At 42.2% G+C, this 26,481-nt stretch overlaps 1 protein-coding gene across 1 annotated transcript in view; it reads right to left on the reverse strand.

Annotated features, from left to right (window-relative positions):
• Window positions 1-20,297: 20,297 nt before the first annotated feature.
• KCNJ14 (potassium inwardly rectifying channel subfamily J member 14) overlaps window positions 20,298-26,481 on the reverse strand; it is a 38,336-nt gene continuing 32,152 nt past the window's right edge. Inside the window, exon 3 of the mRNA XM_040434980.1 lies at window positions 20,298-21,584. Within this exon, the coding sequence (XP_040290914.1) occupies window positions 21,015-21,584 (570 nt within the window). The 3' untranslated portion in view covers window positions 20,298-21,014. The remainder of the gene's footprint in view (window positions 21,585-26,481) is intronic.

Below are 26,481 nucleotides of genomic sequence, written 5' to 3' on the forward strand. Positions count from 1 at the left end.
TGGCACTGCTTGGTTGGAGGGTGTCTGCAGGTTTCTCCCAGGAGGCACATCTCTTCTCTTGGGGTAATCTTCTGAGCTAACTGTGGCTCACTTTATCAACAGGCAGGCTATAATCCTTCACTAGCCTCCTGGTAGCAACTAGCAGCCTGGACTATCTAGCTGCATGTCAGGAGGAGGCCCTCAGCATATCTCTGCCTAAGATGCCCTCTCACTTCTGTGTCCACAGACTCCTGACTACAGACTGGGCCTGAACATTTATACTAGGGGCTCCCTATCTCCCTCTAGTGTCTAGGATGCCTAACTACACCCTAATAGGCCTGCTATGCATGTCACAGGGGAACAATATACACAAAAGCACATAGAAAATACGTTAAAGTACATGGTTAAATATAATATCACTGTCCCTTAGGAATAGGAGTAACACGTGACCCAATTAACCCTTGTGTAGTGCCCACCCCTACTCGCCACACTGCCAGCTCCCCCACTAACCCCAGCCCCCATCCCCCATGCTGGTACCGGGGAAACACCTGGTGCCCCAAAATCCGACACCCACCCTGCTAAACTATGAAAAAGCTGACCCTAGCCCCTACCCAGGTCCCCTTGTGGCCCCCCAACCCCCCCTGGGCAGCCCGTCCACACATTAACAGTACCCCAGTTAGCCTCACCTAGCTGCCGGGGGGCTGTGAATCCCGCAGCTGATGGTCCTGCCTCCTGATGATCTTCTGGCGGTGCACGATCTCCATCTCCATGCGGCACCAACATCCCAGCAACAGGCCTGCTGGATGCGCTCTGCACCTGCCCCTGTTCTTCTTCTCTTTCACAGTAGGCGGAGCCTCCGCCATGCTGCCTGTTTGTCTCTTGTGGCCTGTGCGCGTCCTCCATCTCCCTGCGCACAGCCACGACCGACACAGCATCAATCCCCCGCCGGGCGGCCTTACCCCGGACTGGGGGCACCCGCCGTACCTGGTCTTGCATCCAAGCCTCTCGCTGTAGAAGACAAGGGAAGGATCCGCCCGCCTGTTCTTGGGCTCCACCGTGCACAAGGATTCCTCCCGCGTCGGGAGGAGCTGGCCACAGGCACTCTGCCAACCTCCCTAAGCGAAGGGTCCCCGGAAGGGCTCCGCACCCGGCGCCGAGCCCTGTGGGTCACATCAGGACTAAGGCGCGCCGGCGGACGTACCTGCCGCGGCCGTCTAGTAGTTGGCGGTGAGCTGACTGTACTCACCGCCGCCCCCTGCAGAACGCCGGACACCTGCTCCTGCAGCCATTCGGGTCCCCGAGCCTCCGCCGCTGCCCGCAACTGCTGGATCAGAGCCTCCGCCACCTGCATCGTGTGAGTTCGTTCCTTTCTTTGTTTTACTCTAAAATGGCGCCGATACTCCCCTCCTCATATAAACTCCCTAGCCCGCCCCCTTCTACACTCCACCCACCAAATTCCTCTCAATCTAAACCCCTACACTACCGGCCCCCTCTGGCCAAAACCCCTCATGTCGGCCTCCCCTAAACTGGCGTCCCAGTACGGCCTCACTGGAGACCTTACTGATTGACTCCAATGCTAAGCCATGCAGATTCTGGACTGCCTAGTTCAGGGATCAACAACCTTCAGCACTCCAGCTGTTCTGAAACTACAACTCCCATAATGCTGATCCCCACCCTAGTTCTTTCCTTTCTCTTTTCCTGGAGTACTTTGTAGTAGAGATGGCTTGCTTTCTGTGGATCTCTCAGAGATAGTGGTTTTCTGGACATCAGGCCTAGTACTCTGAGGAGTGAGCACATGTTGTCCCCTCTCGCTTCCTTAGCTAACTCTAGAGTGAGCTAGGGGCGGACAGAGGTCCCACACCTAATCTCCTTCTGGGCAGTCACTAAGAACACTAAGCCTATATGATGTCATCTCCCTAATGAGAAAGAGCCCCCCCAAGAGTACCCCAAGGCCACACAGTTAACTAGGGCAATTTTCTAAAAGCTCTTGTCCTGTTGGAACTAGAACTGGATTGCATGTTTCACTTTGAGAAGTATTTTGCGTGCATCTCTTTCTCTCATCGTTAACATTTGGTTAAAGAGGTTGTCTGGGTTTAATATTGATGATCTGGTAAGGTCTTCAATGTCTGGTGGGGGTATGATTCCTAACACCCCACCAATCAGCTATTTTTTTTTTAAAACTTTCAATTTTTTATTGATTTTTCAACATAAGAAAATCAGACAGTAAATATGTAATTTGCATAAGCCAGAACAATGTTAAGATTTGCAAGTACAACTTTGACATTTATATTGTGATGTTACATATTTAAGCAAACAAAAGAATACCAGCTAATAAATGTCACTTGTATAATCCAGCAACTATCACTTAATATATGTTAAGCATATTGATGACAAGAACAAGACTAATAGATTGAATCCAGAACTTGTGATCCATTTCTAAGATATATTTTATTCTATACTTTAGTGTACCGCTATATATGCTTACCCTATACCGTAATCCATCCACCGTCCTCCATCCACCGCTCTCTCCCGCCATGTATGTATACCACAGTATTAGTCCCTACAGAGCTACAGAGTGAATCTTAACTGCAAACGGGCATGAGCTCCACAATTCCCATCTTTTGTGAGCCCTTAAGCGTTCAGAGTAAGAATCTGCATATATATATTCATGTTGCATATACTGGTTAACTAGTGAGATCACATCAGGCACCTGAGGAGTAATGGGCAGCTTCCATGAGGTTGCAATAAGCTTCCTTGCAGCTGAGAGAATGCCCATCATAACCGGTCTATGGGAGTGAGGAAAATCTCCTATTCCGATGGATAACACAGCTAATGGAGGGTCGAGGGGGATCTGGAAGCCCGCCACTGTCGAGATAAGGTCAAAAATCTTCCTCCAAAAAGGGAGAATAATAGGGCATGACCACCACATATGTGATAAGCTTCCCTTTTCCCCACAATTCCTCCAGCAGTTTGAACTATATTCAGGATCCATGTGTGCTATGCGGGCCGGCGTCAAGTACCATCTAAGTTGTATTTTCCTATTTTGTTCAATGTGATTAATACATTTGGCAGTAGCTATCGTCCAGTGGAAAGCATCCCTCCACTCCCCGACCGACCAAGAGCTTTCAAATTCTTCTTCCCATTTCACCATAAAGTTAAGCTTTGTTTCTAAAGTAGGGTCAAGTGCATGATATGCAGTAGCAAGGCCTTTCCCCTGACCTGTCGTACCAGTAAAGTATTTACCAAAAGGGGTCGTTTCATTCATTGAAATAGTGGGAAGTCTTGTTCTGTGCAGCATATGCCTAACTTGTAGGTACTGATAAAAACAAGTGTTAGGTATACCATAATTCTGATGTAAGGTCTCAAATGTTTTCATAGTATCACCTACCAATCAGCTATTTAAAGAGACCACAGTGTTTGTGGAGCACCACAGCCTCTTTTTATTACATACATCCCCTTAAATATTTACCAGGCATAGCTCTGCACTTTAGGTAGTTCCTCACTACAGCCCAGTCCCATCACAAAGAGACTCTGTCACCTCCACCAAGCCATATTAAAGGGGTTGTCTCACTTCAGCAAATGGCTTTTATCAGATAGAGAACGTTAATATCTTGATCCATTTTTCCATCACATTGGATGGAAAAATTTCCTGGGGTTGCGACCACTCTGTAATCCATCAGAGGTGTCGGTGTTGGCACACTGTAGGAAATACCCCCTGCCTCTCTGGTGGTCGGGACTGTGGAAGAGCGCATAGACCAACACCTTTTCATATAGTATGCAAACATGGCCACTGCTGCTGGATTTCAGGGTGGTCATAACCATAGAAGCAAAAAGGGTATCATGTGATGGAAAAATTAATCCAGCCAGCAAAGGAAGCAATATGGATAATAACAATATTAACTTTCTCTACATGATAAATGCTACTTGCTGAAGGCAATCTGTAACCAGAAACCTACCTGTCCGACCAAGAGCACAATTAGATAGCTGTACGACTACGGAATAAAGCGTTTCTTCTCCTTCCTGATCCAAGGCTCTGTACCTGAGATAACAGCATATTTTATAATATGCAAATAAGCTGTTTAGTGCGATAAAGGCCAGACCCTCCAACCATGCTTTGATTCACAGTGCAGGCAGTGGCAGTGAAATTTCACCTGGCCCTGTGTTCTTGCACATGCGCCATCACCTTGCATATCAGCGCATGTGCAGTACAGTCAATTTCTGCCCTGGCAAGTGTCATGGTTGTACTGCATCTTGATACTTTCTCCTCTCTACACATGCTCTGCGGAGTCGAGTGGATATGTATATGTTGGGGGTATCTGAAAAGAACAAGCCAGCAATTATCTCATGTGTATGGCTAGCCTTAGTCTTTAGTCCTAGTAATTACAATATCAGAACTACTATGAGGCCTGCAATGAGGAGCTGCAAGAAAGGACATTTATGCTGCATTTACTTCTGATTAAAAATATTGCAAGTGTTTTCTACTACATATTAATTTCTCCCACGTGGTCCTCTTACTCCTGTACAAGGTATATAAGTTCTGCTTGCATGTTAAAGTGAGGAGGTCTGCTGTTGACAAAGAAGAGCGTATACACCTACAGGCAGCGCTTTCCCTATAACCAGTGTGGTCTGGAGGAGGAAGTTGGTTTTTATACTGTTGAAAACAGTGAGAAGATCCGGCAAGGTAAGACGCTGCTGCTTTTGTGTCGTTTCATAATATTTGATTTTAATGATGAAAATCCTATGTTGCTGCTTTTACTATTAATAATAATTTCCCATATTTTAGACATCTAGCCTATCTATGTAGATGTTACTTGTCTTTGGAGCACCCATGTGTGGTGTACAGTTGTGAAGTCAATTTTACAGAAATGAATCATTTAGGTTAGATTTCTATGAAACTCATAAAATCTTGATGATTTGTATTAGTAATACATTTTAACAATTTTTCTAATTCTATAGAAAATGTAACAGTAGGGCAGCTGAATAGAGATTTACCAACGTTTCCTTGAATGGGCCTGGTAAACCTAAAAACTGTTGCAAGTGACATATTTGAGACTGCTAAAAAGACAAGGGAATCTGGTTACTGCATCACTGCTGTCATTGAAGTGAATAATAGCAGTGGCGGGCCTAAGGTGTTTGGCACCTGGGGTGGGTCTCTTCTCTGGCATACCCCCTCTCCATACTCTAAAATATTGTGCCCACTCACAGTTGTTATGCCCCTTTGTGCCCCCCTCACAGTAGTAATGCCCTCATTGTACCCTTCACAGTAGTTATGCCCAAATTGTGCCCCTCCACAGTAGTTATCCCTTCATTGTGCCACCTTCACAGTGGTTATACCCACATTCTGCCCTCCTCACAGAAGTTATGCCCACATTCTGCCCCCTCACGGTAGTTATGCCCTCACTGTGCCCCTTCACAGTAATTATGCCCACATTGTGCCTCCCTCACAGTAGTTATGCCCATATTCTGCCACCTCACAGTAGTTATGCCGATATTGTAACCCCCACAGTAGTTATCTCTTCACTGCCCCCCCTTCACAGTAGTTATGCCCACATTCTTCTCCTATCACAGTAGTTATCCCTTCTTTGTGCCCTCTTCACATTAGTTATGCCCTCATTGTTCCGCTTTAACTGTAGTTATACCCTCTCTGTGCCCCCATCACTGTAGTTATACCCTCTCTGTGCCCCCTCACAGTAGTTATCCCTTTATTATGCCCCTTTAACAGTAGGTATGCAGTCATTTTGCCCCCTCACAGTAGTTATGCCCTCTCTATGCCCTTTTACAGTAGTTATGCCCTCATTGTGCACCCTCACAGTAGATATGCCCTTTCTGTGCCCCCATAACAGTTGTTATGCCCCTTCACAGTAGTAATACCCTCTCTGTGCCTCCTTCACAATAGTAATGTCCACATTGTGCCCCCTCAGTGTTAATAAAATAAAAAAAACATTATCTGCTCACCTTGTCCCATTCCTGGTGATCAGATGCCCTCCAGCACTCCCCTGCAGGCACAGATTCCCAGCCTGCAGGCTCCTCCTACACAGTCTGGCAGTGCGATCTGCGCCAGCAGGGCTGAATGGTGATGCAGGCCTCGAGGAGGGAAGGAGTACGAGATGCTTAGTGGTCAGTAAGTGAAAGGACCGCTAGCTCCCCGGCGCTGTAGTAATGGATTGATCTGTATTGATGGAAGCGCTCATTGCATCCAGCACCACCTGACAGCTGACACCCATGTAGGATTGACCCCCCCCCCCCTCCTCCTTGGCACGCCACTGAATGATAGCAGTGCTGCAGTAACCAAGTTCATCCACTATAAATGGATGAAGCCAGAGCTACTTTGGAACAGCTGTGCAGTGGGAGTGCGGGATGTTGGACCTCTGCCAATCAGATATAGGCCATCAAAATCTATATAAAATATAAATAAATAAAAAAAATATATATACAGGGGCGTAGCTATAGGGGGTGCAGAGGTAGCAGTCGCTACTGGGCCCAGGAGCCTGAGGGGCCCCACAGACCCTTGTACCACATGAGAAGACACTGGTATTATAGAAAGTGCATGCTGGTCAAGTTATACCTCTGGCTGGAGGGAAGGTGTTAGGTCAAGAATTTGGCATGGTGGGGGTGCAGTTTAAATTTTTGGCTCAGGCAGCAGGAAGGCAATGTACTTCCCTGCCCCTGGCCACAAAGCAATGAGGGATGGGGGGCCCAAACTAAACTCTTGCACCAGGGCCCATGAGCCTTTAGCTACGCCCCTGTACATATATATAAATAAATACAAAACTCCCGGACAGCCCCTTTAAGCTGCAGTGAAAGGCACTTTTATGAGGACAGATGCTTGGGCAAACAGACATTCCTACATTTGTTCCTGATGATTTCCTGCATGGTAACAAGGCAAATGATCACCTGACCAATGACAAATATTCATCACATCTTTTGTAGGTATGAAAATGATCGCTTCTCTGCTGTAGATCACCCTGTGTAAACATGGATGTACTGCCAACAATGTAGTTCTTTCAAGATCACTAGAACAGTATTGCATAGATGTACTAGCGTTATATCTATCTATATATAAAGGACGTATGTATGTATGTTCCGCGATCACTCAAAAACGCAACCATCGATTTCAACGAAACTTGGTATACACATCCCTTTCTACCTGAAAAGAAATCTTGTGGGGGTCTCAGCTCTCTAGGACATACCGTTCCTGAGATATTCCCAAAAATGACCTGCATTAGCCAATACAAGCCTGCAAGTCTTTCACTCATATCCCAACTGCCATACACACGGTCACATGACCCTTATCAGCCAATACAAGCTCGCAGGCCATTGGTCTACACATGCACACAGCTTTACTCCAGGTTTCCATAACAACCCAGCCATTAAGTCGCACAGCATTAAGTCGCACGATACATAGGGCACAACTACAATGCTACAGGTGTCGCGTGACCTTGATGTCGCACCCATATCGTGCAACAATTTTTATAATGATTGTCTATGGTGTCGCACTGTGACATGTGACATACTGCGACTGCAACAGTCACAGAAAAATCCATCTCAGATGGATTTTTTGCAACTGTCGTGTCACAGTCACAGCCTATCACATGTCGTACTGCGTCACCATAGCCTATCATTATAGAAATTGTTTAGACAAAATGTTGCGCGACATGTTGTCGAGTAGCCTTAGCATTAAAGGGGCAGGGCGCTGTGAAGGTCACTGTTAAAGGGGCGGGCACTGTGGAGGTCACTGTTAAAGAGGCGTTCACTGTGGATGTTACTGTTAAGGGGGCAGGCCGCTGTGGAGGTCACTGATAAGGCAGCAGGGGCCACTATTAAAGGGGCAACTGCTGTGGAGGTCACTGTTAAGGCAGCGGGGTACTATGGAGGTCACTGTTAAGGCAGCGGGGTACTATGGAGGTCACTGTTAAGGCAGCTAGGTACTGTGGAGGTCACTGTTAAGGCAGCTAGGTACTGTGGAGGTCACTGTTAAGGCAGCGGGGTACTATGGAGGTCACTGTTAAGGCAGCTAGGTACTGTGGAGGTCACTGTTAAGGCAGCGGGGTACTATGGAGGTCACTGTTAAGGCAGCTAGGTACTGTGGAGGTCACTGTTAAGTGGGCGGGCCCCTGAGGAGGTCACTGTCAAGGGAGTGGGGTGCTGTGAAACTCACTTTTAAAGGGGCGGGCTGCTGTGAAGGTTAAAGTTAAGGGGATGGGCTGCTGTGAAGGTCCCATTTTAAAGTGGCGGGGCACTGTGGGGAGTTCACTGTTAAAGGGGCGGGGTGCTGTAGAGGTCACTGTTATGGGGGATACTGTCGATATTTTTTAACGACACACACAAACATTAAATTAAATAGATGAAATATACCAGTGCGAAGCCGGGTCCTTCTGCTAGTTCTAAATAAAGTTTAATGAACTCGCCCAATAATTTTATCAAATGCACTAAAACTTAAAACTTCTTTGCCCCCTTGATCCAGAACAGATGCTCCATTGGTTCCTTGTAAGTGTCGCTGAAGATTGATAAATCCATGTGGCCAGGATCTTGCATATCTACAGCAGACTGCAAAAACGCTGTGTAGGGGCTTAAATAAAAGTCACACAATGAGGTAAGTAAACTTTAGAAAAAAAGGTTGATTCTTTTTCTGTACCTGACTGGTAGGAGGCAGTGATAACAATGACTTTCTGATTCTTCTAACCAGTGAGTCTTCTATGTGATAATTGGAATTCTGTATGTGAAATTGCTGGGCAAGTTCAAATAATAAGAAATGATCAAGTATAAATGTTGAAAAAAAAAACAACTTAAAGCGGTTGTCCAGCCAAAAAGTAAAATGACCTAGAGGCATTGGCTGTAAAAAAATATTAGGAAGAGTCACTCACCACTTATGAAAGCCCTGATGTCCCAGCACCTCAGCTTTCTTCCATACCTGGTCCCCACCAGATTGGAAGTGATGACGTGATGTTCCCATCCATGAGGCTAGAGATGAGCGAAGTTTAGAAAACTTTGATTAGGCTGCTTCGCCGAATTTCACAAAGAAATTAGCTTCTTGATGAATTTCTTTGTTAGTTACTGGCCCAATGATGGGGAACTGTGATTGTAAACTCCCCCCCCTCCCTTTATTGAACCCCTCAGATGCTGATTGCGACATCTGAGATAAAAAAAATTAGGGCTTTCAGGGGTTAATCGGTGAAAAAAATATATCCATTTTGCTTGGGATCTTCAATTGAGATTCGCACTTAAAGAGATGAGCATGATTTTTTTTTTTTTTTACGGCCATTTCTGGGAGAATTGATTAGTTATCACAAAGCACAAGGAAATTCGGCTTCACGACAAATCGAATTTTCCCTCAAATTCAGCTTGAAGTCCACTTCGAATGCTTTGATTCACTCAACACTACATGAGGCTCATCAGTTACATGCCATTCTTGCATACATGAATGCTCAGTAATTGGCTGCAGCGGCTACATGGAATGGCACATTGTCACTTCTGGTTTTATAAGCTGGAGACAGAGGTTCATTGCCAAAGAGAGTAAAACTAACCCTAACTTTCTTCACTTATATAAATAGTAAAAAGGTTAAACCTGGAAGTGTTGGGACTTTTAAAGAGTGATGATGGAGGAGTTGTAGAGGGCAATGAAGAGAAAACTAATTTATTAAATATTTTTTTCTCTGCTGTATTCACTGAGGAGAATAAAATTCCAGATGAAATGCAGAGTGTCAAAGTAAATTCCCCATTAAATGTGTCCTGTCTGACCCATGAAAAAGTGAAGCGGCTATTTAAAAATATTAAAATAGACAAATCACTGGGTCCAGATGACATACACCGCTCTATCCTAAGGGAATTAGGTAATGTAACAGACAGACCCTTATATCTGATATTTCAGAACTCTATAATAACAGGGAGTGTTCCACAAGACTGGTACTTATCAAATGTGGAGCCAGTATTAAAAAAGGGGTTAAAAAGGGTCTGGAAACTATACGCCAGTAAGTCTAAAATCTGTTGTGAGTAAACTGCATGTAGGTTTTCTCAGAGAAGCTATCCTAGAGTATCTCAATGAAAACAAGTGTATAACACTCTATCAGCACGGCTTCATAAGGGATCGGTCCTGTGAAACTAACCTAATCAGTTTCTATGAGTAGGTAAGTTCTAGACTGGTTCGGAATCAAAGGATGTCATATATCTTGATTTCTCCAATGCACTTGATACAGTGCCTCATAAAAAGTTAATACATAAAATGAGAATGCTTGGAATGGGGGAAGATGTCTGTATGCGGGTAGGTAACTGACTCAGTGATAGAAAACAGAGGGTGGTTATTAACATTACATACTGAAATTGGGTCACTGTCACTAGTGGAGTACCTCAGGGGTCAGTATTGGACCCTATTATCTTCAATATATTTATTAATGATCTTGTGGAGGACACAGTAAAATATATATATTTGTTGCTGATGATACCAAACAGGTGTAAAGTAATTTATTTCTTTATTTATTTTACACACTTATATAGCGCTACTATATTCCGTAGTGCTTTATAGACATTAGCATCACTCTGTCCCCAATGGGGCTCACAGTCTAAGTTCCCTATCAGTATGTCTTTGGCGCGTGGGAGGAAACCGGAGTACCCGGAGGAAACCCACATCAACACGGGGAGAACATACAAACTCCATGCAGATGTTGTCCTTGGCCGGATTCGAACCTAGATGGATCTGGATAGATTGGAGGCTTGGGCAGACAAGTGGCAGATGGGGTTTAATACAGATAAATGTACGGTTATGCACATGGGAAGGAATAATGCAAGTCACCCGTACATACTAATTGGTAAAACACTATAGCAACCAGTGTAAGGCAGCTGCTGCCAAGGCCAATAAGATTATGTTTTGTATCAAAAAGCGACATAATTCTGCCACTTTACAAATTATTACTCGGCATACGAAGTATTGTATAATTATGGGCTCCTGTGCAAAAGGAAGACATTGCAGAACTTGAGGGGGTTCAAAGGTGGCCAACTAAAGTAATAACTGGAATAGGTGAACTACATTACCCAGAAAGATGATCAAAATTTGTGCTATTTTTTTTTTTTTTAAATGACTGAGGGACAATCTAATAACTATGTGTAAATATATCAGGGGTCAGTACAGAGATCTCTCCCATCATCTAGGATTAAAATTTTCATTCCATATTGATCCAATTGCTTGTGGTATGCCCCAGGGTCAATGGAACATGTATGGCCAGTTTAATGTATATGGCTGTGTTGGTAGAATAGGTGTTCACCAGATGGTTGCTCAATCATTAACCCACTTCTGTCTAAGGTGCACGACTACCTTTACGGTCCTTTTACACGTCAAGATAAATGGGTCAAAACGAGTGCTGACGTTTTACTACATTTTAACATTAGAAAGACATGCATTTATATTTATCACTAATTGTATGTGTTTTTTAATAATTTTGATTACTTGTAAGATGGCTTGTCTTATCTCCTGTCTCCTATGCTAATGACTAGCAGATTCCTATTCAGCCTAAGATATCACACCAGCAAACTATAATTTTTAGGTCATTATTATAAACGATTCCTTCAACGACAAATTAGCAAATTCTCACTGATCATTAAAATCCTTGCACATATTTACACTGGATATTGGGCACATTATCTCAATATAAGAATTTTTTGCATGATATTTGCCCTGTGTACAAGGCCCTTTAAGAACATTTGCTCAGGTTTGGACACCACAAAGGATCTACAATGTTTGACAAATCATGTCCTTCACTGATTACCGTATTTTTCGCCCTATAAGACGCACTCCCCCCCCCCCCCAAAAGTGGGGGGAAAATAGCAGTGCGTCTTATGGGGCGAATGCTGCGATTTTGCAGAATTTTCAATGATACACCCACCGCGATGCCGCGCGGCGGGTGTATCAGCTGTGAGGGAGGAGGGGCTGGGGTCCGGCATCTGCTTTTATAATGACAGCGGGGCCCATGCAGTGACTGTATTCTACTACACGGGCCCCGCTCACTGTATAATCGTATCTGTAATAGTTAATTGTTTTGTATATAATCGGGTAATCAGCGCCTGTATACTTACAACTACAAGCACTCGGTAGCAGAGAGGAGGGAGGAGGCAGCCCGGGAGGACGGGCTCTGGCAGCGTGAGTCACTACGTCACGTGCCTGCGCCGCCCACTTTATGAATGAAGCAGGCGGCGTGGGCGCATGACGTAGTGACTCACGCTGCCAGTGCCCGTCCTCCCGGCCTGCATCCTCCCTCCTCTCTGCTACCTACCGAGTGCTTGTAGTTGTAAGTATACAGGCGCTGATTACCCGATTATATACATAACAATTAACTATTACAGATACGATAATATACAGTGAGCGGGGCCCGTGTAGTAGAATACAGTCACTGCACGGGCCCCGCTGTCATTATAAAAGCAGATGCGACCCCCACCCCCTGTATTGAGGGTCATTCACTACAGGGACACTGTTATGGAGGGGATCTGTGGATGACACATAGCATAAGATGCTATATATGTGTCACCCACAGATCCCCCCATAACTGTCATCCCCATAACAGTGCCATCCAGATACCCCAATAAGTGTCACCCACAGATCCCCCATAAGTGTCACCCACAGATCCCCCATAAGTGTCACCCACAGATCCCCCATAAGTGTCACCCACAGATCCCCCATAAGTGTCACCCACAGATCCCCCATAAGTGTCACCCACAGATCCCCCATAAGTGTCACCCACAGATCCCCCATAAGTGTCACCCACAGATCCCCCATAAGTGTCACCCACAGATCCCCCATAACAGTGCGTCACCCACAGATCCCCCATAACAGTGCGCCATCCACAGACCACAGACCACAATTAGTTCAAAACCCACCAAAAGCACACCTTTTGGTTCAAATTTTTTTCTTCTTATTTTTCTCCTCAAAAACCTAGGTGCGTCTTATGGGCCGGTGCGTCTTATAGGGCGAAAAATCATGTTTCTTTGTGCTTTTTTCTTGCATTTTGGATTTGCTGATTTAATTTGTGTCCCTGCTATTACTGATGCCTTAAAGGGAACCTGTCATCAGCTTTATGCTGCCCATACTAACGGCAGTATAAAGTAGAGACAGGTGAGTTGATTTTAGTTGTCATTTATAAGATAAAAGTAAGTGGTTGCCGAGCAGACTGGGCCTGGAAAAGAGTCGCGGCCACCTGAGAAGAGTCCTGGTTATTCATAAATTCCTGCTCTCCCTGCCCACCTGCCGATGACTGACAGTCTTCTACCTAGTTTTCTCCCTTTCTCTCTAGGAGAGAACTGCCAATCACCAGCAGATGGACAGGGAGATCAGGAGATTATAATAACCATGACTATTCTCAGGTAGATTTGACTCTTTTCCAAGCCCGGGCTGCGATGATTATGATCCTGGTTCTTGGCAAGCACTTACTTTTAGCTCATGAATGACACATCGCTGAGACCAGCATTTCTGTCACTATTTTGTGCTGCGCTCAGTGAGGTCAGCATACAGTTGATGACAGGTTCCCTTTAAGATCAGGGACCATTGGTTGCATAAATGTGTGGTGCTGTCTTAGGTCTGTGGTCACAAGGAGCTTCAGGATAAGGTCAGTGTGAGGTGTGTGATTGCTGTTGGGAAAGCTGAAAGGCCTAAGTGATCACAATGGAGGTCAGGAGACTTTGGTGGAAATGTTTGGTTAGCTAATATCTATGTGATATGTGGAGTATATCCCTAATTCCAGGGCAGCTCCAGAGAAACACAGATTTAGTGACAAGTCATATTCTAATCCTCTTTCAGCAGAAGCGCTCACATGGGATTTTCATATCCGGAGGGGATTGCTTTGAATAATTGACCCTCACTCTTACGTAACTAGTGGAATCCTTACTCCATCTGACAGGTTACCTAATGATTATCCATAAGTAGTGTTGACATCTTGTCACCCCAGACTGTAAGGGAAAACGTTATAAAATCTCATTTAATTTATGTACAGGTTTCAGAGACAAAAACAATTTCTGCCACTTTTACTTTTTTTAGGTGTACTTGCCACTTCAATGTCCATAGCACTGATGAAAACAGCAGATTACAGCACAACATAGGGGATAAGTGGAGACATCGAGCACTGTGTTTGGTGGTCCCATAGAACTGAATGGAGAGGTAGTTTACGCATGTACCACAGCTCCATTCTCATATGGGACTCCGGGACTTCCGTTATTTGATTGTTGAGGGTTTCAGTGATCAGACTTCCAGTGGTGTAATAGTGCACCAGATCTGTCTCCATACTCACCTTAAAAACTGTTAACAGGCCCTCTCTATGGGAATTGCTTTAAATCAATGGCATCATGTTTATCTACACTTACTGTAACTTCCCCGAGAGCTGCCCAAGGTGTGTGTTCAATGAAATTGGCCCAAATGGCTTACTACCCTCTTTTATTAGCATATACCTTATGCTTTTAGTAAAATGGGTATATGAATAATTCGCAGTTGATATCCGCATGATTGTCATCCAAAATCAATATACAGTGTGTATGTGTATATATATATATATATATATATATATATATATATATAAATAAATAGTGAAAATCCGCAGCACTCCTAGCTGGAGGGTTGTGGAGTGAACGAGGAGGATGGCATCTTAGTCCATGGAGATACACGTATCTCCATGGACTAAGATGCCATCCTCCTCGTTCACTCCACAACCCTCCAGCTAGGAGTGCTGCGGATTTTCATTATTTACCTACCGTCCTGAATCGAGGGATTACCGCGGGCACCCTGCACCTCTAAAAGAATCAGAAGGGAGTGCTGCCAGACTTTATTCTATGTATACATATATATACACTCACCTAAAGAATTATTAGGAACACCTGTTCTATTTCTCATTAATGCAATTATCTAGTCAACCAATCACATGGCAGTTGCTTCAATGCATTTAGGGGTGTGGTCCTGGTCAAGACAATCTCCTGAACTCCAAACTGAATGTCAGAATGGGAAAGAAAGGTGATTTAAGCAATTTTGAGCGTGGCATGGTTGTTGGTGCCAGACGGGCCGGTCTCAGTATTTCACAATCTGCTCAGTTACTGGGATTTTCACGCACAACCATTTCTAGGGTTTACAAAGAATGGTGTGAAAAGGGAAAAACATCCAGTATGCGGCAGTCCTGTGGACAAAAATGCCTTGTGGATGCTAGAGGTCAGAGGTGAATGGGCCGACTGATTCAAGCTGATAGAAGAGCAACGTTGACTGAAATAACCACTCGTTACAACAGAGGTATGCAGCAAAGCATTTGTGAAGCCACAACACGCACAACCTTGAGGCGGATAGGCTACAACAGCAGAAGACCCCACTGGGCACCACTCATCTCCACTACAAATAGGAAAAAGAGGCTACTATTTGCACAAGCTCACCAAAATTGGACTGTTGAAGACTGGAAAAATGTTGCCTGGTCTGATGAGTCTCGATTTCTGTTGAGACATTCAAATGGTAGAGTACGAATTTGGCGTAAACAGAATGAGAACATGTATCCATCATGCCTTGTTACCACTTTGCCGGCTAGTGGTGGTGGTGTAATGGTGTGGGGGATGTTTTCTGGGCACACTTTAGGCCCCTTAGTGCCAATTGGGCATCGTTTAAATGCCACGGGCTACCTGAGCATTGTTTCTGACCATGTCCATCCCTTCATGACCACCTCTGATGGTTACTTCCAGCAGGATAATGCACCATGTCACAAAGCTCGAATCATTTCAAATTGGTTTCTTGAACATGACAATGAGTTCACTGTACTAAAATGGCCCCCACAGTCACCAGATCTCAACCCAATAGAGCATCTTTGGGATGTGGTGGAACGGGAGCTTCGTGCCCTGGATGTGCATCCCTCAAATCTCCATCAACTGCAAGATGCTATCCTATCAATATGGGCCAACATTTCTAAAGAATGCTATCAGCACCTTGTTGAATCAATGCCACATAGAATTAAGGCAGTTCTGAAGGCAAAAGGGGGTCCAACACCGTATTAGTATGGTGTTCCTAATAATTCTTTAGGTGAGTGTATATATATATTTAGGTATATATCAGGTCACAAATAACCAGTGGTATCAGACGTTCTGTGTATAAGTGATATGCACATGTCTGAAATGTGCTGGTCTGATCCGGAAAATGTAAGTTATTTGCAGTAGTATATAAAGTATCGGTATATAAAGTAATAAAAATTATTTCTGGCACTGCTATAGACTGTGGTTTAACCACAACTTTTAGAACAAGTTTATGTCCTCTCATAGTGAAACTCACTGCAACTGTTTGAAGCAGGTGGAAACTTTTATCTATACTGGACATCTTTTTATCTACATGGTATGTTCTATCACAGTGCTCTGACAAGCAGTGAGTCTGCAGTGTATAGTGTATCCCTGTAATAAAACTGCTCTTCACATACAGAAAATTCATTTTAAAGAATGGAATAATGCCTTCAAGAAGAAATAAATTCTGAATGGCTATATTAGGATGAATATTTTAAAATACTTAAAAAAATGAAAAACAAGTTCTAGGAAAATATTGAGCATTATTTTGTAATCAATACTGTAAAATAAAAATGTTTAAGGAATGGGAATGGCTACAGAGTATATGTACTATTATATCAGTGAACTCTTTACCCTAATCAGGTGGCTCAATAAAAACTCTATGGTCATAGGGAATAAATTAAATAGGGATAGTATTAACAGCTGTAAACACTACACAATAACTTTTTGAATCTGACCACAAACTGTTCTAATAGAGTTTGCAATAACTAGTAAGGATTTAAATACATTTTAAAAACCTTTCACTTAAAAAAATGAACACTGATGAACTGCACAAATATAGGTTTACAGATGGTTCCTTCTCTTCCTCTCATTTTGAGATATCCAGAGATGAATGGTGCTAGATAGAGTAAGACAAAAGGTTTTTCTCAAACCTGGTCATCTTGCTCCACTCATCTCAGGATAACTTGAACGAAGAGGAAATGTAGTGATGGAAACATCTGTACATACCTCAGAAACCAAGTCATCACTAATTAGAATATAGAGACCAGAACAGTTTTTTAAGATCCAAAGTATTCTTTATTTGCAACCAACCTGCAACATTTCCAACAGGGGTAACAGAGTATAGTCATGAATAATGCTGGAATCACCAGCTACATATAGATTTTTTTTGGCAAAACCATATTACTATAATTCATGGTTCCAATTTCCTGTTTCTGTTCTTTTCTTCCTCTCTCCACAACATGCTATAGCTAGACCATAATGCATACGCAGTACAGACATCCGTATAGACTTCTGTTAGGTTTGGTACATAGCACGTGGGGGGCTTTTCCGCTTGATATTACAAATTTTTCGAAATATCTTTCTGTAATACTGTGATGGACTTGACAGTGGCCTATAAATCCAGTTTTCTTTCAGATTTTTACATTTGGCACACTGTTGACTATGACATCATTCTATTTCAAGTTTTTCATTAGTAAAATAAGTTTATGATTTGAAGCCACTAGCCCATCACCATTTCTTATAGCTGAAAAGCCCTGAAAGAAACTTTTAAAGAAGACCTGCCCTGGAGTATATTATACATTTCATACAAAGGTACCAGAATATTGGTTCTCCTTCCACTGAACATCAGACAAATTCAGGATCACTCTGAATTTTGGAAGATTGAGGACTTTGAGTATGGGCATGGGTATGAGTTAACATGTATTGATTGCATCCTTCAAAGGAAGGATATACATTTTCAGTCAGGAGGTCTGGTGCCCTTATGAATCTGAAATATGTTGAAAAAATTGTCATAACTGTCTTGGTAATGGATCTGTCTACCACAAGATAACGTGATGTAGTGGTATAGTGGGCATAGCCAGCACATACTACTTGCTCTCTGTGTCTGCAGTTGGTGGCTGTCCATTAACACTGTTGTCTTTGAATGACAAGTGTAATTTACACAATAATATGTGTTTTACTCATTGATCACCAAATCAATCACAATTGAAGTCTTGTCACTGCAGGGAAAAATGTTAGTGAGAAGCACAATATTTTATTCAGGCATCCTGTCTACCTGGTTCTGAATCCTATCCATTTACAGTTTATAATTTTCCTAAAGAGACTTTTTGGTTCTCCACCACATGTTCATATAATGTTACAAAAACATTATATTAAGCAGATTTCATCTTGCTGAAAGCTTGAGGCAAAAGTTGAATGTCCCAACAAGGACTATCCCAAAACCAGTTTCGGGTTATCCACAAATATGTAATTTGCACAGTTTATATAATATGGGTCATTGTGGGTCATAGTGATTAAAAAAAAAATTTCCCCCATTCCAGGCATCCCTTTTAATTGCATATTTGTCTCAATGAATGTTTGCTTTTACAAAAACAGGTACCTAATGAATTGCAGAACTGAGTCATTGAATTATTACTACAGTTGTCAGAAAAGCTATTATGCCAATGTCATTAATGGAAGAGTAACTGTACCTTTACTGTTCAGTATCAAAATGTATCCAGAGTAATTGATAAATCACATTTAGCTAATTGAATAAGCTGTCCCATCCTGGCTCTAAAGCCCACTACCTGGTTAACATCATGAGATCCAAGTAGTTGTTTCAAAGAATACCACAACATATTCTAGAATATGAGATGGGAGAATGATAGGTGAAATTTATCAGTCCAAAGAAGATTATACTAATTGGACTAATATCTGTACACTTTAGAAGAACTGGCAGATCATCTAATGTATATTGGATGTTTGGCCTATGTTGGGGAAAAAGGAATTAGGCACATTGAGTCCCCTTTATTCTTAGAGGTGTTTAGCAGCAGATTTATTTCTCTCTCCCCATTGAGAGCACGGTCTGCTGAATCCAGCGGTTATGTATATAGGAGGATGGGGAAGAAGACTTCCATCTAACATAGTGAGAGCCAATGTCTCCAAAAGGCAGAGTGTTACTCAAAGGACACACTGCCAACTTATCCAACTTATCCAGGAAATCACAATATATTTCCCAGGAACAAATAAAACACAGCAAAGCTTCAACCCTAGTATAAATTAATATTATAGCTGTTTTTAGGGACTTAGAAATGGATGACCCATCCTCAGGATAGGTCATCAATATCAGATTAGTGGAGGTCCGGAATCTAGCATCCTCATTGATCAGCTGTTTCAGGCCAGCGCTGGAGACTATACAGTGGATAGAGTTGTAAGCACAAGTGAATGGGAGCTGAGCTGCAGTATGACGGCACAGCCACTACAGAGTGTACGGAGCCTTTGATTTATGGCTCTGTCCACTGTATAGTTTCTGGCACCAGCTGCTGTCCAAAACAGCTATTCGATGAGAATATGGGGTCAGGCATCCACCGATCTGATACTGATGACCTATCCTGAGGGCAGGTCATCAATATCTACTGTAAGTCACAGAAAACCTCTCCACATAAGAAATATTGTTATGTTTCCCTTGGACCCATTCAGTGTGACAAAAATGTAATAATAGGTATCTGGAATGATGGTAAAGTTTGGTACAGTGTATGTTTAATCTTTAGTAATCCTCACTATTAGTTTACCTGTGTGGATTAAGCATGTGAAATGCAGTTGTCTAAACTTCACCTTATTCTAATGGCTTGAAAATAAGTTTATAGCTAATCTCCTTTGAGAAATAAAATAATTGATAAGTGCATTGAAGTACGTTTGTTTATTTCGGCTTGCCCATATCTTGCATGGATGGTGATCAGAAAATATTGAAATTCATCAATTTAAGCGGCCCATTTTCCATAATACATGGTAACACACCTCTATATTTTAATTAAATTATTCCTACTATGTTGATATATTTGAATATTTTAAGATGCATTTTAACATTTACACCAAGCCTTTCACACCTAAAAGTCCTGCCTGTAATGAATATTTGTCTATGTTACTATATTTGTTTTATATTCCTTAATCATAAATCTGAGAGATTTGATTAACATTTATTAAGATTTTTCCTTTTAGCAGATAAAATAATATTTATCAAAAGTTATCTCAAGAATTCTCCAGGATCTTGGGAAATAATAATGTAATTCATCTCATCAAGAAATAATTCTTGCTTTATACCTCAATTAATTCCACCAATCTCAATAGCCACCACAAAATGCCTCTGCATTGTGTTTGGGTAATAGGACACTTTGGTTGCATGTTAAAGGGAACCTGTCACCTGCAAAACGCATATTAAACCGACCACAGTACCTTACAGTATCCCCCAGTGTGTTGCTAATCATGTTTTTCTTTCCTCTTTGTGTTTCTTCATACTTCATACTTCATACTCGGAGACAGCGCCAACCGACATTAAAACATCATTTTTAACAAGTATGAAGAAACACAAAGAGGAAAGAAAAACATGATTAGCAACACACTGGGGGATACTGTAAGGTACTGTGATTGGTTTAATATGTGTTTTGCAGGTAACAGGTTCCCTTTAACGTTTCAATGTTGCATTTGGTTTTATTTGGCTTTTAAACTTCTTTGAATTGTACTTCTCAGCAAATGTTTACATGATATTCAAAGCGGCTTGTGTTTCTACACTTCATAGAAGTCAATAAGGTGCCCTAGTCAGAACAAGACACACTAGTCATGGTTATGAGAATTTCATAGTAAGCTTACTTTGCTGATACTTTCTTTGTTCCATAGTTATAACTTGTATTACATGTGAGTAATAAATTATTGGCTACTCAGGATCACCAAACAAAGAATAAGCAGCATTTTTTAAAAGAAGGAAAAGAAAGATAGCAATCTAGTATCAAAAAGCAAATAATTTTGATTGACTTGTCATTAAGGTTGTGACCACTTTCACAAAGCTGCTGGCAAAGAAATACCAAAGGGAGCTTTGTTTAGATGATTCAAATCCTTTGTTCAGATAAAAATTACTTTCCCTGTGACCAAAAAGCCTTTTTGTCACATAAAAGAAGGAGTAAAAAGATGTATTCTTCTGCAAATATATTTCCATGAGATGGTGAGTACCAATCTCCATTTTCACCCTCAATGCTCACCCATTAATGGTCAAAGTAGAATCACCCAGCAAATCATGTTAGAAATATTTCTTCTAAGGGATCCACAACCCTAAGCATGTCTAACTCAAGTGAAACCTCCTGATTCAAGGATTTTGTGTCCACAAGGGCAGATTGTTCCTCATCACAGATGCAGTTAAGAGCCACTTCATTCTCATAGCAGAATGAACTATTAGCCACCATTGAGTATTTCCTTTCAGAAAGCTCTTTGGCGCTAAATATGGGTGTATTTGTGACTTCATACGTGCGATGAAAGTGTAGGTAGTCCACCTCATAGTGATTACGTTTCTCAAATAGGACTGGTTCAAACCTACAACCCCATAGGATCTCCGAGGGAAGATAAGAACTCCGACACTGTGTAGTCATTGCTGTAGCCTCCACCATGCCTTCTAGGATGACTACCAACTCAAAGTTGGCAGTTTCCAAATCTGCCTTGCCATACTCATACAAAGGGCTTTCTTCATCAATTTCGTGAACAATGGTGACTGGAGATACCAAGAATATTCTGTCTGTACCATTGTCAAATCCAACATTGATATCTGTATGGTCCAGTGGAAGGTATTCTCCTTCAGGGGTGACTCTAGGCTGTTAAAAACATAAAACATCAAAGGGAGAATCATAAGAATAAATGCTACTAGAATATTGTATATTAAGGCGCGCACTTATTATGTCAAATACAAATGCCTTTTCAGTCTGAATTTTAGGTATTTTTAAAAGTGACATTTAAAAATTTGGCACTGAAATACAATGTGGGTGATAGTGGAAACTGGCACATTGCAGGATCTTGGGTTTGGGCCAAGTATGTAGGAGTTATAGGGGTAATGAATATGATGAAAGATGACCAGAAGGGAAACATATAAGGATAAGGTAAAAATATTTCAACCCTGGGTAGTCCAGTATTGAATGTCCTACATGCATTACATACGAATGACATGAAATGTGGACAAGCACTTTTAAAATGTTTTTGAATTAATATGATGTCATATTATGTCATTCTAGCTGAAACATTAAAAAATATTATTCAGCTTTCTTAGAGTCAAAATATATCCTACTCAAAATCGGATTATCCTATGGCAGAAATTAAATCCGGTAACCCAGTACACCTGGCATTTTTCCCTGGTGTTTCTGCCAGTGTGACCTTGAATGCCAGCAGATAAACTCTTTGCTCATTACTGCTAAGTATAGATCCCCTGCACAGTGAAGGATAAAATAACAATTCTTGAAATATGCAATGCAGGTTCAGTGGTATATGTATAGTCCAGTCTAGAGACCTGCAAATTTGCAAGGGACATTATTACTTTCACACCTGCGTTAGGTGCGGTTCCGTCTGCACAGACGGATCCGCACCTATAATGCAAACGCTTAGATCCATTCAGAACGGATCCGTTTGCATTACCATGAACAAAAAAAAAAAAAAATTCTTTTTTTTTTGTTCATGATAATGCAAACGGATCCGTTTTGACTTTACATTGAAAGTCAATGGGGGACGGATCCGTTTGAAAATTGAGCCATATTGTGTCAACTTCAAACGGATCCGTCCCCATTGACTTAGGCTACTTTCACACTAGCGTTCGGGGCTCCGCTTGTGAGTTCCGTTTGAAGGCTCTCACAAGCGGCCCCGAACGGATCCGTCCAGCCCTGATGCATTCTGAGTGGATGCGGATCCGCTCAGAATGCATCAGTTTGGCACCGTTTGTCCTCCGCTCCGCTCAGCAGGCGGACCCCTGAACGCAGCTTGCAGTGTTCGGGTGTCCGCCTGGCCGTGCGGAGGCAAACGGATCCGTCCAGACTTACAATGTAAGTCAATGGGGACGGATCCGTTTGAAGTTGACACAATATGGCTCAATTTTCAAACGGATCCGTCCCCCATTGACTTTCAATTTAAAGTCAAAACGGACCCGTTTGCATTATCATGAACAAAAAAAAAAATTATTATTTTTTTTGTTTGTTTATGGTAATGCAAACGGATCCGTTCTGAACGGATCTAAGCGTTTGCATTATAGGTGCGGATCCGTCTGTGCAGATAACAGACGGATCCGCACCAAACGCAGGTGTGAAAGTAGCCTTTGGATCCCCACTGATCTGATTTTGATGACTTATCCTAAGGATAGGTTAAGAATTTTTTTACTCCCTGACCTTTGATTTAATATTTCACTCTGCACATATCTCTCGTTATGATTGAGTCTGAAGAACAACATTGATATTGGCTGGTGTAATGCCACATTTTTTGGTGGCCAGTCATAAATAGACTGGCTCACGAGAGTATCAGAGGTTCTAACACAATAATGGGATCAACGGTCCTTAAGAAGACATTTGAATGCAATTAACACTGGACATGCACCACTGCTATAAAGATTGATGGTAGGCCCCCTGAACACAAATCTGACACTGTGGCCAGGAACGGATGTTCTGGATATACTGCAGGTTTCTGCAACGAAACTGAGTGGGAAAAATCTACAATGTATACAACAACGGCAAACTTAAAGGGGTTGTCTCATACCGCCATTACTAAGGCGAGATGAGAGACAGCCCCAACCACAAGCCGGCCGGGAAACAGCAGAGCGCTTTGGTGCTCTGCTGTTTCAGTAGCAAACATTGTGGTACATAACAGCCATGGAAACAGCTTAGCATGGCAAGCTATGGTGTTTCCCTAACTCAGAAACAGCATAGCTTGTTGTGCTACCCTGTCTCAGTAGCTCTCATGCATGGCAATGGGAGCTATTTGAAACAGCGAGCGCCGGAGCGCTCTGCTGTTTCCTGTTTCCTGGCTGGCTGGTGGTCGGGGTTGTGTGTCATCTCGCCTTAGTAACGGCAAGAGGAGCCAACCCTTTTAAGTGAATGAAATCTTAATAAATCTTATCCGCACTCTGTGGACAAAATAATTCACACATAATTTGACCTGTGGTGCAGAATTTATGTTTCATTTTCCAATATGACCTAAGGTAAATTAAATGGTGCTATTAAAAAAAAATACAACTTGAAAGTCTGGGGTTCCACATTCAGGTTTTTTTATGCAGTTTTTGAAGCCAAGACCAGGAAGAGATAACAACCGGAGGACACTTAATATTCTGCTCTTTTTGAATCGACTCCTGGCTTTGGCTTCAAAAACAGCATAAAAAAACCTAAGTGTGGAACCCCAGACTTTCAAGTTGTATTTTTTTTTTAATAGCACCATTTAATTTACCTTAGCTCCAATTGGAAAATGTGTGGGGTAAAACTGAAAAACAAAATCCAATTCTGCTATAGTTTTTGTGGTTTTGTGATTATAGTGTTTAATGTGCACTAAAAACGACATGACAACCTTACTCTGCAGGTCAGCACGATGATAGCAATCACAAATTTATATAATATTGCATGGGCTCTTGCCGTGTAAATCCTGCATTGTGGTGTGGACCCATTCACTTGAATGGGGCTGTAAAATATGGCAAAAGATAGGACATGTCCCAACTTTTGCGGTGCTGAAACACCGCCCCGAAAGCCCACGGAAGTGCTTCGGAGTGTTTCTGTGGGCTCCTGTCTTTCACTGTATCTTGTGGATCGCAGCATGGTGTGCACACGGCCACTGCCTGTATATTGTGGACCCACCGTTTGCGGTCGCCAATACGGGCACGAAGCCCTTACAGTTGTCTAAATGAGCCCTAAAAAAATTAAAAAAAACTTTTTTTTCTTTGCATCTTCCTATTTTATTTACAGTGATTATGTTCCATAGTGCTGATAGATTTTAAAATAAGGATATTGCCATCTTAGACATTTATGGAATATTCATGGGACATGCGCTCCATGAGTCAATCCTAAGCACAAACACAGCCACCTTCCCATTGATCTCAATAGAAGAAGGATGCTGAGAGCTGCTTTCTATAGGCTAATGGGGCCATGGTCCTCCGTTTACCCAATAATCTTATAATGCAATTCGTACTGTAGTATAAAAAGAAAACTGTTAATACAGTGTAGACTAGGTATGTTAGGAGAGAAAGGGATAAGGGGTAAGCTTTGTCCCTCTTGGAAGTATTAGAGCATTGAAACAGTAACTGAAGTGGAGTCCTTAGGCCACGGAATTATAGGCAAGACTAAAGGAGTTGTGTGGAATACTTAAAAAGGAGTCCAAAGGAGCTAAACCTGATAAAATAGAAAATAAGCTGTATGTACTCAACAGTTTATTCATCCAGGATCACATTTAGTAAAGTTGTACTATAGCCTACGGAAGTCACACATTTTTTGTGGGCAGTGCTTAGCAGAACGGGTGAAGCCTATTCAGCCCGATAGATTTATAATAATTTACATTAAAAAATTGCATAAATTATAAGTTAAACCTACCCCAGTCTATACAAAGCATAGATTTCAGTTTCTAACGCACGAACAGCACAAGATGCCACAAATTTGTTAGAATGCCTATACCTTTTAATAAATTCAGAGCCTCTTCGTCTGAGCTGTGCATGAGTTTTTACACTACATATCATGCCCCTTCATCTTACCCAGTATATTTCCTCCTCACTTTCTATAGCTTGTGACGTGAAAATGGGCTACATGCATATGATATTGAGGATTTTGCTGCAGATATGCTTTTGAGTTCACCCTGGGCATTACAAAAGGATCTTGCCTTAATATACATGCTGTCTAATCTGTCAGCATCATAGAGAGCAGGGGTAGCCTAGCTGAGCAGATTAATATATAGTACCCAAAAAGTTTGGGCGCTGTGTAAAACGTAAACAAATGTGAATAAAAACAGAATGCAGTGATTCACAAATCTCATAGAACTGTATTGTAGTAATCATAGAACACATATCAGGTGTTGACAGTGAGACATTTTACCATTTGATGAAAAAAAATAACTCATTTAGAACTTGATGGCAGCAACGCATCTCAAAAAAGTTGGGGCAACAAAAGGCTGGACATGTAAGTGGTACTGATAAAAATCAGCTGGAGGAGCAATTTGCTCATGATTCGGCATAAAAAGAGCATGTTAGAGAGGCAGTCTCTCAGAAGAAAACATGGGCAGAGGTTCAACAATCTGCAAAAAACTGCATCTAAATATTGTGAAACAATTTCAGGATTTCAGAATTTCAGGAGCAATTTGCTCATGACTCAGCATAAAAAGAGCATATTAGAGAGGCAGTCTCACAGAGGAAAACATGGGCAGAGGTTCAACAATCTGCAAAAAATTGTGAAACAATTTCAGAATTTTTTTATATTTTTGGATGCTTGTGATCTACGGGCCCCCAGGCAGTACTGCATTAAATACATGCATGATTCTGTACTGGAATGGGCTCAGGAACACTTTCAGAAATCATTGTCTGTGAACACAGTTGCTACACAATCCACAAATGAAACTTGGGGTCTATTCACACGTCTGTAGTGTATTGCAGATCCGCAAATTGCTGCCTATTCTTGTCTGCAATTGCGGACAAGAATAGGACATGATCTATTTTTGTTGTGGCGCCGCGGCCCGGAAGTGTGCTCTCTGCATCCATTCCTGCCCCATTGA

The sequence above is a fragment of the Bufo bufo genome, chromosome 1 (genome assembly GCF_905171765.1).
Source record: "Bufo bufo chromosome 1, aBufBuf1.1, whole genome shotgun sequence".
Classification (NCBI taxonomy): Eukaryota; Metazoa; Chordata; class Amphibia; order Anura; family Bufonidae; genus Bufo; species Bufo bufo.